The sequence below is a fragment of the Hippoglossus stenolepis genome, chromosome 9 (genome assembly GCF_022539355.2).
Source record: "Hippoglossus stenolepis isolate QCI-W04-F060 chromosome 9, HSTE1.2, whole genome shotgun sequence".
NCBI classification, from domain to species: Eukaryota; Metazoa; Chordata; class Actinopteri; order Pleuronectiformes; family Pleuronectidae; genus Hippoglossus; species Hippoglossus stenolepis.
This window is the reverse complement of record NC_061491.1, coordinates 12,752,609-12,770,138: the sequence shown is the minus strand read 5'-3', so window position 1 is coordinate 12,770,138 and position 17,530 is coordinate 12,752,609. Positions and strand designations below refer to the sequence as shown.

Genomic DNA, 17,530 nt, shown 5'->3' with positions numbered 1-17,530 from the left:
GTAGTGACATAAAAAGTTAAGGAATAGAGGAATAAAAACAGAAGGCCACATGCACAAGAAACTTAGAGGGCATAACATAGGTGTGCCACTGTTTCCCTCTTGAAAATGTCCTTTAATTAGGCGAGCTCATGTCTTAATTCTGCCTAAAAAGGACTGTGGGTTAATGAGAACGACAGAGTGCTAATCCTTGCCTGTCCCCTGCCTTCGACTGGACAAAGAAGGTTATTTCAGATTTATTGTTCTGGGTAATCATCACAAATAGAAAATCACTTAACATTCCAATTATGTTGTGTCGCACGCATCCCTTAGATGAATCAAAAATAGGAGATGCCAGACAAGGAGAAGGGGGCCAGTGCAACCTTGAATCCCCACAACTCAAACCAACATACAAACACATTCTTCGCAGACGAGCAACACACACTCGAGCACACAAATCAAAGGCGTACACACAAAATGGAGGAAGACAGAAATAGCAAAAACAAAAGGCAAGGGACATAAAAGGGGAAGTAATACAGATAAAGGTGTGTGTGCGTGTGTGTGTGTGTGTGTGTGTGTGTGTGTGTGCGTGTGTGTGTGTGACATTTGCATCTCTGGCTCTCAAGCACCTCTGGTCTTGGCTGGTCCTCATCAGTATGTGCATACTGAGCGAGCCCAGGTGCAGCGTATGGCACAGAGGTCACATCAGAAAGGGCAAGTGCTAAAATGAAGCTAACACAAATGCGCGTGCATCCTATCTCACAGGCTTACCCATGAGCGCATAGGAACACATGCATGCGAGCTTACACACATATGCATGGCCGGCCACATGCACGCGCACCGGCGAGGGGTTTACCATCTCAGTTATTCATTGACATGCACCCAGGAAGAAAAAGTGGGGGTCGATGAAAAAAAAGAATAGAGGGAAAACATGCAAACAATGGTTCTCTATGACTTCTAAGGCCCGCTGTTGGTCAGGGGTACCTGTGTAGGTCAGCGGAGTTGTGCAGGGGGAAATTAGAGAGGAGCATGAGCCTGAGCGACCTCGGCTCACCTGGGTGAATTTACATGATGAGATGGAAGCCAAGGAATGGACCGCTGTACGTTTCGCAGCATCTTTGTTGCCTTCAGGCTTTTTGCGTATTTGAGCATGTGTGTGCGGCTATATTCACCTGCTGCATCCAGTCCTGCGTGCCTTTGCTGGTCTCCTGAAGCCAGATGTTGTGAGCGGAGTCGGTCAGAGCCACGGCACACACTCTGTTCTTCACCTGCATTTCCCTCTGATTCATCTGCCACGAAAAAAAAAAAGCAAATCAGATTCATGTTAGTCACCCTTCCAGCATGTTAATGACACAGTCGCTGTTGAGGAGCGTCCGGGTAATTTCACACAACGTTTGAACGACAGAGAGACCTAATGCTGTAAGAGATATAATAACCTCTTTAGAAAAACAAAAGCATCGTTTTGAAAGGTATAGATGAGAATAAAACCATTTTAATATGAAATACCCATTGTGTCAGTAGGTACTTGCCTAATAGAAATTGTATTCCCTGTGTAATACACACTGTCAGCCTACTCCTCGGACCGTGATAGGACTGGCCCAGTGGACAGCTTTGTAACCGGCGGATACAGATTCAACCTGGTGTGTAGCATAATGTGAAATATGAAAGAGCTGCTCCTCCATAGCGTGTCCTTGTCACGTCCCGTACAAATGTCCTTCCCTGCGCACGTTCAAATACCTCGGTCCCCATTCTTAATACCCTTTCCCTTCACATGTCACGGAGAATATGGCATCACCAGGCCTGTCTTCCTATTCCCCTCTGAATGTCAACGCCAAGGAAAATGTCACACAAAGGACTTGTTACCGCAGTACAATAGACTTCCCACACCGCTGGACCTACCCCAAGGAGTAGCACAGCCAGGCGCTGGGAAGGAGTCGTCTCACTCTGCTTCGCTTTAAGATAAAACGTGAAGAAAAGGGAACAGGACTCGCTACAATAGGTTAACAATCACTTACTGTACAGATTTAGTGGCACTGGGAGAGAGTCTGGTGGACTGGGGATGGTCGCAGTGCTGTAAAATCGCAGTGTGTGGGTAGTGGGTGTGCGGTCATCGGCAGTGCTGTGCTACAGCTGCACAAACCAAATGCTACATTAAACTACATTAAAGCTTCATCTTAAGTGTCATCTGGAGGGAGGGAAATCTTGGCAGTGTCCTGGACTACTCGACTTCTGGTGGGCTTAAAATAGTGGTGGTGTTTATGGCTCGGTGCCTGAGAGTAAGACTAGCAATTTGGTGGGATATCTAGGTAATGTTAATGCTAAGGCAGGGACCAGAATATGAGGCATTAGTTGGTACTTGTATTTAAGAACATGCTCACTATTCGCCTCGTGCAATAAGCTCAAGTGTAGTAAAACAAAATAGGCCTGAGGTAAGAGTATAAAGCTGCTTTTCGGGCTGGCAAAGAGGGTTTAAGCTGGGGCTTCAGTGGGAATCTGTGTGTGACACTCAGGCTGTAGCAATCACAGAGGCCAGCTCTGGCTGGCTGGCTGTACATCATAATGACAGTGGGCATTTGAATACATCCTCCCTTGCCCGGCCAAATTAAAGTGGGAGTGTATAGAGATAAATTGAATCTATTAAGGCACTAAGGACTCATACATCATCCAGCTGATAAGGCTTCCACCGGTGCGTCTTCACCATGGTGGAGGATAAAGCAGAATTAGAGGGGAGGTACGACCACAAGCATAAAGGAAAAAAAGAGTGCACATCTGTGGACGCAGACAACAAAAGGAGACAGACACTGCACATGTATGCGCAGACAAATTCCCCCGCTCACACAAAAATCATACAATGGCATACACACAGAGAGATACAGACCCCTCGCTGTACTCCCTTCCTCATCCACGCTTGGTTGAAAAGCTTTCCTCTGGCAGAACTGGGCCCGTGGGAGCAGCAAAGTCAACCTTTTAAAACTGGAGGTGTCAGTCAAGGTCTTGTTTTCTGGTGCTAGCCAAACGGGCCAGTCCCTGAGCATAGGGGCTGCTAACAGAGGCCAGGAAACAGGAGACAGTAGACTGACTGCCCGTGGAAAACGCTAAGCACATGACTTCAATCCGGTCAAAAAACGTCACACAAGCCACTTTCCACTTTCCAAGTGGATAAATGGGTCTCTACCTGCTCCTGTTGCACAGCCCTTTAAATAATTCTTATGTTTGATGTAAAGCGTTGGTGTGCTTTACATGGTGGAAATTGCTGGTATATTAAAACCGTGACTAATGCTAGGCAACTTGTGCCAAAGTATAGAGTGTTTGCCAACCTGCCATCACTGACAGGTTGTTTAAGTCTATCTTTGTTTAAAGCATTTTGACGTGCCACTTTTAAAACAAAGTACTTTGGAGAGATAACAAAGGATACGCAGATAAATGGAAGCAAAGACACAGAAGAGGAGCGCTAAGAAGGACGACCAGAGGAAGTGTGTGTGCATGCAGTCGTGTGTGGGTACACACAAGGATGTATGCATATGTGTGTAGGACTGAACGTGAGCAGATATGAGTGCACAACAGAAGGGCAGTTCGGTGGAGAAGCGAGTGAATGATCGACAGCGGTAAGACAAAGATGGAGGCATGAACAAAGACAAAGGCACAGCTGGTAAGGTGGGAGTGAAGCTCAACTCCACAACTGGTGCTGGGTGGATAAGTGTGGAACCAAAATACTGAACTTAAGCATTTAGACAGTGCGTGGTTAAATGTGTCTGTCGCATCAAGCCGACAGATGACTGAGGACATTTTTTCTGTTTTTTTAATTGGGATAAGGAGACCTTTGGAAATCCAAAAGCAGTCATTAAAATTGATTAGATTCAACACCTCCGGGTGCTCTTTGGTGAGTAAAAACAAGTTACATATTATTGGTTTGAATACAATGAGAAACTATTTTTTCTCTGCCTTTGTCTAATCAACTTTTGTGCACGAGTTTCTCTGTGATTTGCTATTCAAAGATGCACACGCCATGTTGTGTATTTACAGCAAAGATGGATGGAAATAAACTCTCACCAAAGAGAGATGAAGCCTCGACCAAAGATTAAAGACCAAAGAACTCAATCTTCCCACCCTGGCTGTATAAATCACTTGTCCTGACAGTTGCCACATTGCCAACACACATGTGGTTGGCTGTGGTAACACTTGGAGTAATAGGTTGACAAATAGGGACTTCAGAAGAGAGTGGTCTGTGCAGTGCGGCCTTCGACCACAATAATTTTGACACCACTGGTTCTCGTGTTTTACAAGCCACAATGACAACTGTGGATAGCTGTGTGTTGAGAGGAAAATCTAAGCACGACTGTGTCCTCCGCTCGGTGGGTGATACCCATGGATATCTTACCAACCTGTTACAACCATAAAGCCACATTCTCCGAAAAAAAAGTAGAGTTGCAATTTCTTTTCAGCGTATGAACTCATCGTGTTTAATTTTTTTTACACCAATGTACCCCGTGAGTTAGTGTTAGCCATCTTTATCCAGGACATTAAATGTGCTAATCCAGTATGTAACCACAGACTGCAGCTTTAACAAGGAAACAGACCAGCTGTTGTGATCAGTCTTGTATCGGACAGGGAAGAAAAAAAAAAAGAAGAGAAACATGTGGAAATACTTGTTGAGCTAAAACCAACACACAGATGTTGAGACATTTGCTGCGTCTCTGCTGGCCTTTCCTCTAACGCTCAAGCAGCTGGATATGCAGAGTAAAGGCTCGGGTGGAGCGTGGACATGGAGGGCTTCAGGCTTGTAAAAAAAAAAAAAAAAAGAAAACTGTAAGAAAGGGCAGTGGAAATGCAGAGGGTTATAAGAGGAAGCTGAATGGACATCAAAAGTAGTAAAGTAGTAAAAATAAATTAGGGGACTGATGAGAGACAGAAAAGCAGATGTGAAGAAGAACAAGAAAGAATATTTAAGAATGTTTTTTTTTGATCTCCATGAGGAAAATTATCTTTTTACTTGACCCACTACACATGGAGATCAGACCACAGGGGGAGCTGCAGAACAGCATCTTTGAGGTGGCCCTGATGGCACAAATCACTACAATTTAATATAACGTGCAAATAGACACAGTGCATGCAAATGGCGAAAATACCTTCATCAATTTGGCAACACGTGCACTGCAAATAGAAACGCACTGCAAATACTCACGACACAACCAAAATACTCACCACCCAACCAAGTACTCACAACACAACCGAGTACTCACAACATACCCAAATACTCACAACACAACCCAATACCCAGAGCACAACCAAATACTCACAAGACAACCAAACACTCACAAAACTAAGTCATCATACTTTGATGACTTAGTTTTGTGAGTATTTTATCAATTTTTTTGTGCCCCCCGGAAACACCATTGTGCTGTTTGGCTGTGACAGTACTTGGTTGTATTGTGAGTACTTGGTAGTGTTGTGAGTGTTTGGTTGTGTTTTAAGTATTTGTTAGTGTAGTGTAAGTACTTGTATGTGTATGTGTCAAACTGATTAAGATGTTATCTCCAGTTGCATGTGTTGTGTCTATTTGCATGTGCGTTGAGCTCTCAGGGCCACAGTACCAGTGTGATTTCATTGGCTTCCCAAACCACAAACAGAAGTGGACATGATGTGGGTCCCATCACAGGGGTCTGTCCTTAGCATGAACCTCCAGCCTTACTTCAGCACCTTAATGATATGTTTGTCACCTATGTGATGGATTTCCTTTCTCTTTTGCAACATTTCAGGCTTCTAGGTCTGATTGAGACTTCATAATTTAGTCTGCCAAAAGAAAAGAAAAATTCAAAAGAAATGTCTTGATCTGTTTTAGTGACAAGCTGTAAAAAAAAATTAAAATACCCCCCTGTGATGTGTATTTAATTTGACCACAACTACACAGCACATTCCTTGATACCGTGATAACGAAGCTGATTCACGACTGATGACACAGACTCCAGTTCAATCCCCGCTCCACATACGTTCAAACTCTGGATGAACTACAAAATATGTCTCCCTCTTTTTTCCCCCCTTCTCCATTTCGCCCTCATAAAACATTTCTTTTCTGATTTCTCCGCAGAGGGCCTGGTTGCTATAGAGACACGCAAACATCATAGAATTCTGACCCCCTGGTTGGCACAATTCTACTACATCATGCTTTTCACAAGCTCTATAAAAAGTAGACATCCCCCACGAATATGGAGCCACTGAAACACACAAACTTGCAGACGCACACACACACACACAAACACAGTTCGAGCTTGGGGACATTACATAGGCTGTGGTAGGAAAGTCAAAATAATCTCCTTTCCGAACCACTACTCCTTGACCCTGATGGAAGACGTCACAAGGTCAAGGAAAGATGTTAAGGAGAATCAGTAAGGAGTTAGGAAAGGAGAATCCTGGTGCAGAGAAAAGCCAATCCCACTTACACTCAGTGTTTTTTTTTCAAAAAACTTTATTTGCAACAGAAGATATGCAGAAACTGTGTGGTGCACTGTGCTGTATGAAGTGCTTTGACAGTTTTAGTAAAGTTTATTGTCAAAAACAGAATGACACGTCCTGAGAAAAAACATGTTTTCAGTTTCTAGAAACAAACCGAAAACCAAAATAAAACAGGACTGAAATGTTGAAATAATACGATAACATGAGGAATAAATATGGAGAAAACATAATATGAGTGGAGACATTTCTTTTTGTGTGCATTCTGCTATCAGGGAAGTCATTCGCAGGAACTTTTATATTTGTTGCTTCACTGGGCAGATGTGACAGAGAAGAAATCAGGAGCTCAGGTGATCATGTGAGGATTTACATCAGTTCTGGATCTTCTCATGAGAATGTTCTGTTTTTTTATATTTATGTTGGTCTGTCCAGATGCAACTATGCGGTTGCGTGGCATGTTGTTGCCCCAATGAATCGTGGGACAGCATTTTCTCCTTTCCTTTCTCAAAGGATGGTCCTGTGTTTACAATGCTGGATGAGATAAGTTAGGAAGCATTGAAGCACCTTTTCCTTATCACAAAGAGAATTCGAACAGCTCTTATTATGGCGGCTGCTGAAATACTTCCAAGCGATTTCACACACTTAGGAACCATCCAAAGCAAAATTCAAACGCAGCCATAGACTCGCACTAATTTAACTTACCCGAACCACTACTTGCCAAACCGTAACTTAACCCACAACCCTATCTATAACCTAACCTAGCTTTAACCCAATACACAGACTTTTCTCTAACCCTTGATTCTCGTACCTGACCTCTCACATGACCCACAGCTTTAAGCTGCTTCCTGCCACAAAGCCAGTTAACTGCAAGACTTTTCTGTCGTGCATAATCTTATTTTCAACTCAGACGTAGAATGCGATGTGTAACGTGTGTGTGTGTATATAAATGTAGGGTGTGTATAAAGTGTGTGGGCGGGGGGGTGGCATTAATCATGTTTATTTATCTGGACAAGGAGTTGAAATAAGCGTCAGGACATAATTTAACAGCATGCTAAGCTAATCTCTGGTCGAGATAAATACTTCATTTCTCTGCTCTCCCCGTGACGCTGCCTTGCACGAGACCGCTCCGCTGACGCTACATCTAAACACCGGCAATAATAAAGACAATTATTTAGGCCTTTGATAATTATGTGTCAAAGGCAGCGAAAGCCACTAGATAATTGGGCGAAAAGTGAATGGTAATCTACAATGGAGATCCCCGCGGGGAGACAGGCAGACTCATCCCTAGAAAGAATGCAGTGTGAGAGAAACGAGAGGGAAAAAACGGGACGAGAGAAAGATGAGAGCTCTTTAAGGGACCTTGCTCACTGTCAGATAGTCAATGTGAAAAGCCACAATTATACAGAGAGAGAAAGCGAGTGTGCGAACAGAGAGCCACAAACAAGGGAAAGGTGGCAAAAAAGGAGATTGAGAGAGAGAAGGCCAGAAAGTGAGTGAGAATGAAAAAGAAGACAAAGTGCAGAGTGCTGGTGGGAGGGTACAAAGACTGAGCAGAGGCCAAGGGGAAGGAGGAGAGAGAAAGAGAGAGAGAGAGAGAGAGGCGCCCTGTGTTGATGCCAGTCAGTGACGAGGCTTATAATGTGGCTGCGGCGCGCACTGCCAACAGCCACAGATAATCTAGGACTACCCACTGAGCACTGAAGCACTGCTTAAATATTTGATTGATTAACTGTCCTGCTGCTGCCAGGGAGCAAGAGGAGAGCATCAGATGAAGCCAGGGCGAACACAGAAAAAACAAACAAACATGTACGCGCGTGCACACCGGAAGGTTGGGAAACACATGGCGCAGACACACCAACACGTACACCCCCATAAATCCCGACATGCCAACGTTGGAACAGGAGCAGAAACACAAACACATAAAGACGTGTACACACTGCGAGCATGTGTAGAGTCTGCAAAGACTGTAGCAAGGGTTGGAAAACAACAGACACGAAAGGCCCTGGCAGTGATTTTCTCTGATCGTAAATCAATAGAGACAATAGACGTATAGATAAACAGTGGCTGAGTTGATGATCTTCAGCTGGATGTGGCTTTTGATGACTGAGGGATTCACCACAGGCATGATCCTTGTATCTATGTACAAGTGTATGCTGCTAGAAACTGATCTCAGGTCATGGCGGGGTGGGAGTGGGAGTGGGAGTGCAGCTTGTTCAGTCACTCTACCTACCCTGTCTGTGACACACACACACACACAAACACAAAACACACTGATCCCTGTTCCTCCCCGACTGTGAAAACACAGGCAGCTGGCCCCCCACACTCCAACACCCTCCACAGGAAGAGACAACACCAGCACTTCCTGTGGCTTTGAAGCAGAGGTCCCAGGTCCCCTGTCTGTCCCCAGTTTCCTTTGTCTTAACCGCAGGAAGGAAGCCCTTGCTAGCACGAGGCCACAGGGCCCGAGGGAGTGAGAGGGAGCGTGTTTGTGTGTGTGCATCTTTCAGTGTTGTGGGAGTGTGCAGAGGTTTTTGCTCACTGAGGTCGTATGCATTTACTCACAGGGTTTTCTTTCCCCCTATGACTCTCCAGTGCATGAACTCTGGCTGCAGCGAGGGTGCAGAGAGGGAGGGAAAGAGCAGGAGAAAAAGTGCAATAACTTCCTCTCGTCTTTCCTCTTTCCTGTCATGGCTGTTACCCACATGCATGATGGAGGGACGATGAGGGAGGGAGAGAAATGGAGGACGGTGGGTGAGGAGAGGGGGTGAAATCTGACAGGGTGAGGAGGGGGGCATTCCTGGATTGTGAGTGACAACACCGGACACAGGGTAGTGGGAAGTGGTGTACGTCTGCACATGTAGTCCTAGCTCAGTCTTTGGGACATTACATAGACTTATACGGTATGCACACATATATATCTATACATATATATAAATATAGATATAAGTACACACAGCCAGACGTGCAGACAGATGCACACCAACACCAGAGGTGGGGGCAGTGAGGAAAAGGAAGGCCAGTAAATATTTACTGACACAGCAGAAGTAGAGAATGGCTGTCCACCGGTGGAAACAAAAGGCAGAGGATGAGGAGCGGTGTGCCAGGAAACCTGCTGGCTGTGGGCGCTGCGCCCTGCCTGTGCCCGCGTGGAAAACAAGAGGAAGACGGGAAGGGCGGACGGAGGAGGACGAAAAGGAAGAGAAGAAGGGAGGGATGAACGAAGCTGTAGGCTCAAAGTAAAATAATTAGTTTCTTCAAGTTTCAGTTCAGTGAGAGTTGGTTTGTGCAGCCAGGTTTGTGCGGTCATGCATGTCATTTTCTTTTCTTATGTTACTGGTCAAATAACTTTATATACACGAGTGGATCTCTTTCCTACGAGACAGTATTAGGGGAATGTTGTTGTTAAGATAAAAGTTGGAACTTTAAGAAAAAATTAAGTTTTGATTTTGTGAGAATCTGCTGCTTGTTTTCTTTATTCTAGCAACATTAAGACTTATTCTCCAAAAATGTTTCTTCTAATCAATTTTGACTTTATCCTCAAAATTTCTAAATCTGTTTAATACTTTCTATATAATCCCAGATAATCTGAAAAATATTTTTCCTTTATAATTCCACAAAATAATAATGAATCCCTAAAAGATTTAACTTTTACTTGACTGACAGCTCTTTTATTGCAATGTCATTGCATTCAAATCATTCAGACCCAATAAATCAGGCTGATGCTGAAATGTATAGCAGTATTAAAGCTGCTATAACACAATTCAGTTAATTTGTAATTAACATCTGCAGAGTGGTTTGTGTTAATAACTCCCAACAGTTTGATCAGTTTACATTTCTGTCGCAGTGAAAACACTGGTGGTCGTTGCTCAGGTTACTGCAGCTATACCATCAATACCTCCATAGCGTTCACATTGAAATGGTATCGACACAATTAAGAAAGCAGACAAAGTTTTGCAACATTAGTCGTTAAGGATGTTCATATATTGTTTAGCGGCAGCAATTAAAGAAATTCTCCAAATGATAATTTCTAATTAGGCCCAATTCTTTAACAAAATCAAATTACGCCACGGCGACTAATTAAAGTCTTGCGTTAATTAGAATACTTCTTAGTTAAGAAAATCAGCACAAGCTATAGTGGGCAACGTCTTCATCATTCCCAAATCAACTGGCCATATTAACGGCTTTGGTCTACAGAGTGAAATGAGAAAGTTTCTCATACAGTCTGGCATACAGGCCTCTTCTCCAATCGCCTTTTTCTTTCTCTCTCTTTCACTCTGAAAGTGCTTCTTTCTTGTCTTTCTCGCTGTCTCTCAACCCTCCGGCAATGCTGTAAAATAGAAACCTAACCTCAATATTTTCCCTCACGGTGCTGGGACTTGCTGGCCCATTAAATTCCCCTTCCCATGTGTCAGCTTGCACATTTCCACCATGAAATTTTCGTATAATTAAACTTTCTTAATGATTTATAAGCTATAATAATAGCCGTAAGTATTTCAGAGCAGGTTAAAGGGACAGCCTTTAAGTGCACACCGGGGGATGACCCTGTTTTAACATAGTTTCGGATGGGTGACTCTCAGCTGGAGACGAGGATGGATAGGGGCGAGGGCGAGCGAGATTGACGGAGGGAGGGAGCGAGAGCGAGTGGGCCTAACAAGGGTGGGTGGAGGAGGAGGCTGAGACCTTTGTGTCGTAACTCAGGGTGATACTGACACCGAGGAGAACCCAGCGCTCCCTGAACCCTGGCCGGGAGGAGACGGCTCACCGCGGAGAGCGAGACATGCAGAGCAGGCGGACGGAGCAACAGAGGCGAAATAAGTGAGAGACAGACGGAAACCCAGGGCTGGAAGAGGAAAAGAGTGAAAGACACAGGTAGAGAGAGGAACTGGCCATCAGATAAAACTGTAGTTTGCTAAAATAAATCGTTAGAAGTACAGCAGGAGGAAATATGCACAGAATAACATGAGACATGGAAAACAGATTCTATTAAATAAAAGTGAAATAATATTATGAAGCTAAATAAACAGACGTAATCCTGGTGAATCAACACACAATAATAAACAGACAAAGTTTACAGATCTAAAGCAGAACTGGAGTTAATGTCTAAATGTGTACACAAACAGTTTGCATGCATGTTCAAGGACGGACACAAACACACACACACACACACACACACAGATGTTTGCTCTCGGCTGCCTCTCTGACGGCAAGGCTGATATGATTGCCACTTAGGAAATCAGTGTGTTTTCACACCACTCTCAGCTCTGCCAAAGCTAATGTGTTAAATATCCATCGGGTACTGCTGTCCATTTCTGAGACACACACACACACACACACACACACACACACACACACACACACACACACACACACACACAGCCTTAGGGGCTGATAAACACTGATTCCTTGTACTAACTGAGCCCAATGTTGGCATTTGAGACAAAATTTCTAAATTCGGGTACAGTGAGAAAATTCAACAAGCAGTGATGTGGAATTTTCTCTCATTTCTTCTAAATTTGTTATGAGAAGGTTGAAGAGGAGCAACGTTTCAACAATTGTGTGAATTGCTTCATTCCTCTTGTTGTCGTCACAATATTCTGATTTATTTTAAAGATCCATATAAATTTAATTTCATGCTTCACAAATCAATACATGAAGTCCAGTTACTGTGTGTGTGTGTGTGTGTGTGTGTGCACAAGTTCTGAAAAGGTGCAGCACACAAATGGCAAAATCTACCGAATATCTCAGTGGACTGTTTTTCACCTTAGCTGTGAAAGAGGGAGGAGGAAAATGAAACAAAAACAACAAATCTGGAGGCGCCTGCTGCTCCGCACATTACTGGCAAATCAGGTGTGTGAGTGAGTAAGTGTGTGTGTGAGTGTGTGTGTGTCCCTTCAGGGCTGCAGGAGTTGGATTCTCATAGGAGGTGTTTTGTACAAACTTCTAGGGCCACTCGACCCATCTCCGAGTGAGAAGCGGCTCACGGAAGAAAAAAAGTTCAGGGGAAGAGGAAAGGGAGGAGGGGGTAAAAGAAAGCGACAAAGAGAGTGTTCCTGCCTTCAGTTATCATCCTCTACTCCTTCATATTTGCTTGTCTCCTGTGCCGTGGGGCAAAAAGGAAAGAGAGCCCCTGAAAAAGAAAAATAAGAAAAGAAGAAGAAAAAAAAAACATGCACTGTGATCGCCCTGTTCTGAACGGAAGGAGGGAGCGAGGGAGGGAAAACTACAGAAGGCCAAGTGAAATTAATGGAAATATATAACAATCTGAAATTAACTTCTCATTGCCACCAGCCATGATTTAAAACAGCTTTTTAACGAGAGGAAAGATGAGTCAGAAAAGAAAGAGAGAGAGAGAGAGAGAAGGGGTTGAGGCCATATTACAAATTGGACAGACTGAGGGAAGCTACAAGTTAATTTGCCCTGTCTTGTAAAAACTTTGTAGTTCTCAAGGCACACTCACTTAAATTATTATTTTTATGCCCAAAGTAATCAAGACACGAGAATAAAAGATAAAAAATTAAACTTATGTAGGGAATAAGAAAATAAAAAGCAATTCAATTAGCCAGTTAAACAGGCAAAGTAACGAAAAAAACAACAAACCCATTAAAAGTATTTAATCTGTCATATCATGATGTTCCGTTGAAGCAGATTTAATAGAAACAACATTTTTTCTTCTTGTCTTAAATAGAAAAATTTAATTCCATAGAGAGTCAAAAGTTAAAACAAACTTTGGTTTATACTGCCAATTAAATTAAATAAAGTAAGTAAATCTAAATTAATAAAATTATTGTTAGCAAAAACTAATTAAATAAACGTTTATTTTATTGTTATTATTATGTTATTGTTTGAAGCAGTTTGAAAGAGACTCACAGACACTTGTGCAATGAAATCTACTTTTGTTATTCTTCTTTTATGCTTTCACAGTGTTTCATAATATCGTTTATTAAAAAAATACTTTTCAAAACAAGCGCAGCAATATACTCTGGAGTACATAATGAAATCACCACAAGGATTCCCTTAATGAATTAACTGTAAAATTTACAAAAAGTAGTACACCAGTTGAAGAGCTTTTCAAGTGATATTGTTGATTAAAAACAAAGCCTGAGAGAAGAGTGTGGAGCACAATCACACACATGCCGAGCACACGCACGCACGCACACACACACACACACACACACACACACACACACACACACACACACACACACACACACACACACACACACACACACACACACACACACACACACACACACACACACACACACACACACAATACGGTATAAAGTATATTATTAATCTTATAAAAAAAGCAATTAAATCAAAGTGGTATAGAGCCCGGAGCTATGAGGACTGTCAATTCTGCTGGAAATGCCACAGAAGATTACAGTTGGGTTTGTGGATTCCATGAACCCTTTTTTTTGATTAGGGAGTCAATTATTTCTCATTACTGAAGATGCTATTTCGGAAAAAGACCTTGTCAGTCAATCATGCAAAAAGTCCTCGAAAAGCGTGAATAAACCATTAAAGAGAGAGACAGATGGGGGGTGGGGAGGGGGATGCACGCTGACCCTTTTCCCCACCCAAACTCCTACTTGTAGTCAAATTACCTTTTTAACTATTACACCTCTGTCAGGTCTTTGTCAGCGTATGGTAATGAGGGCCGTCAGTGGGGAACATTTGAAAAGAAAACAGTATATTTATTAGTTTATCTCAGAGAGAGGCATTTACCCAGAGCTGAAGGTAAGTTTGAATGTGGTGATTATCTTGTCATTTTCAGGCTGTTTGTCTAAGAGTGTGCACCAGTGGGTGTCTGTGTGAGCGAGAGTGTGCACATCAGTGTGAGCGAGCGCTGGTGTATACGACTCCAGGTACTGTGGTGTGTGTGTGTGTGTGTGTGTGTGTGTGTGTAGGTGTGGATGGACGTATGTGCATTCATACATATATATAATATATTTATAGGTGTGTGTGTGTTGTTTAGCTGCTTCCAGCACACTGATAGGCAAGCGCAGCACATTTCTCCATTCCTCTTTGTTCTGCGTTGGGTTTGACACCTCTAAACAATAGCGGCGCTTCACTTCGCCCGGCCCCAACTCACCGCCAACCACACACTGCACGGACGGGAGCTGCCAATTAGCACCATCAAACATCCCTCATCAGCTGTCTGCTTACCCCCCCCCCCCAACAACAAATCAATAACTGAGTTTCCTTCAGAAACAATCACATTCATCAGTGAAGAAGTAAGCATGATCACTAATTGTATAGTGCGGACTGTGCACGGTAAACAACAGAGTACTGCCACACGAAGAGGAGCGTCGCAAAAAAGCCCAGAGTCCACAGGGCAGGAGCAGAGGTCTGCTTCCTCTCTGTCTCCTCTCCAAATCTGATGTCTAGATTTTTACTTTGGGGCCTCCTCGCCATGGCCCGAATGCGACAGAGGTCTCTTGTCTAAATCGCCGTCCGTTTGGGCAAACAGGGTAGTCATTCTCATGCACTTTCTTTATCCTCCAACACAAAAACTGTCAGCCACTCAAGAAAAAACGCACCAATCTCTCTCTCTCTGAGTTTATCTACCTTTGTGCAGTGCCACGCTGCATGGGCGTTTTTTGGCGGCCACCGGGCAGCCAGACGATGTGGAGTGACCCAGGGGACAGAGGGTCAACGTGGGGAGAGAGACGTGGAGAGGGGGGGCCCCTGTCATGAGGAGAGGGTCTCGGAGGGCCGGAGGTGAGCAGAGGTGTCTGTGAGATGACTGTCGCTCCTCTCGGTGGTCCAAGCCCTTTTCATTAACCCACAACCCGGGGTTGACCAAACAGAAACAGGGGGTAGAAGTGGGGGGCGAGAGGGTGGGTGCTGACGGGTGCAGAGCGGTAACCCTGGTGACCACCAGAGACCTGCCGCCTCCCTGCCTTCCTGTCTGTCTGAATGCAGATCTGTGTCATCCATTACAGACAAGGGACTTGCTTTTTAACAAAATACAAACACAAACAGGAGCACATGAACGGACACACAGACACAGACGGAACACACGCACACAAGTACACATGCATCCGAGCCTGCTAAGGGAACAAAGGACAGGCAGTGCCCCCTAGTGTTTTCATCAAAGAGAAATCAGACCAAATCAACTAACCATCACCCTGAAAAAAGCCACAAAAACACATACAGGAGGGGAGGAGGTAAGGAGAGAGGGAGTGAGGGGGAGGCAAGAGGTGAAGAGGCTGGATTCATGGGAGAAGTGCCATCACACAGAGAGCACGAGGATGGGGGGGTTGGGGTTGACGGGGCAGGACACTGGGAGATGTGAGGAGAGGGACGGAGGGAGCAAGGGATGAGGAAAAGGGGAAGTTAAAGTACGGCAGACGGGGGTTGTATGCTACATGTGAACTGGTGGGTGGTGATAGTGGGAGTTAAAAGATGTCTGACATGACCAAGATGTTTTTAATATTCGAGGCCGAGAGAGCGAAAAAGTGAGCGGGAGAAGGAGAGGGGAGAGAGAGGCAGGCAGGCCATGCATGAAAGCTGATGTCAGAGGAGTCCGGCGGAATCGCCGAGTGTGAAGCCATCTAATAGGAAAGCAGAATATATATGAGACTGGGACACACACGCGCACACGCACACACACACACACACACACACACACACAGACACACAGACTGTGAATAACGAAGCCACCAAATGTGGACTGGTAACTGATCTGAGCATGAACCCCAGACTAATGAGTGACATGACGGGGGAGAAATGAAAAACTCACTGAGACAACAAACGAGCCTTTTGGAGCGAAACGCACACTCACGCTTGAAGATAAAAAAAAGTACACAAACGTGAATTAAAAAAAAATATGTGCCACCCTGTGCCCGTTTTATATTTTACTCGGACGCCACGTCCAGCTTCATAATCCCACCATGAAACAAGGCCTACCCCTTCAGTGACTTCGCATTCAGCTCCAAGCCAGCGAAGACATCAAACGCCGCTCCTCGCCGGGAGTCTCTCGCTCGCTCTTCTTCTCGCTTCCTCCCTCTACCTTCCTCTTGCTCTTTCATAACCCCGATCGTATTTCACAGCACATAAAGCCTTAAAATGGCACATAAAACAGTTCATCTCTTTTCACTGTCAGCTTTCCAGGCTTGAAAAATTAAATATGTTTTACTGCGGGTACATAACTAAAACACACCCCTGAAAAAATAAAAAGATTGCCATAATGGATTCAAACTAGCTTTTCCATGAGTATCAAAGGCTATAGAGTTGGGAATAGATTTAGCTGAATATAGTCAGAATGTGGTATTTCAAGCTTTGAGTGCAGAAAAATATGAGGTGACTGTGCGATTGTGTGTGTTCCATTTGCCATCATTCCCATCGATGTGTTAAAACACGATCCTGCGTAAAAAGGAAATAAGCCGCGCGTTCTGCAGGTGATGCATCGACTCTGAGAAATTCTTTACAAACACGTTGAAAGAATGCTGTGACCCTGGTATTTGGAGCGTTTGGAGTAGGCAAGGCGCAAAAACCACAGAATACCAACTCCCCATTCAATGAACTTTAGAAAGCAGTGAAAGACTGGGAGAGTGACGGAGGAGAGCGTGGATGGAGATGCAAAAAGAAGAGAGAGAGGAGACGAGAGGAACAGAAGCAGAGGAGGGAGAGAGGGTTTAAACTTCAACCCTAGAGTCAGTGGGTTCACTGACATTTGCACCAGGATCCGCCTTGCTGCTCCTCACGGCTTTTCAGAAACAACACTTTTCTCCCCTTTCAATTCCTTGCACTTATTCTTCCTCCTGCATTCGCTGCAGAATGAGACCATTCACACCGTTGAGGGCAGAGAAAGGAAGAAGAAAAAAGACAGGAAAGTAAACGAGTGATGCCTGCATGACAATTTGCAACCCCGTACGTCCTCAAGATTCCTCTCTTATATTGTATGCATTCTTATGGCAGAATTAACAAGGGGGGGGAGGAAAAAAAAATGACATGTGACAAGCGATTCATTTGAGCTGTCAACATGTCATCTCCACCACATTCAAACCTCACGTCAGCCGCTCGGATCCCGTCTCTGGTGAAGGTGACCTAGGTCGTAACCAGCTGACACACCCACACACAGCAGGTGAATGCATGGAAA

At 44.2% G+C, this 17,530-nt stretch overlaps 1 protein-coding gene across 1 annotated transcript in view; it reads right to left on the bottom strand.

The window, feature by feature from the left end:
- The window catches only part of fam172a (family with sequence similarity 172 member A), a 156,251-nt gene that overhangs the window by 51,664 nt on the left and 87,057 nt on the right, over positions 1-17,530 (bottom strand). Inside the window, exon 9 of the mRNA XM_035166498.2 lies at positions 1,149-1,265. Coding sequence (XP_035022389.1) covers positions 1,149-1,265 — 117 coding nt within the window. The remainder of the gene's footprint in view (positions 1-1,148; positions 1,266-17,530) is intronic.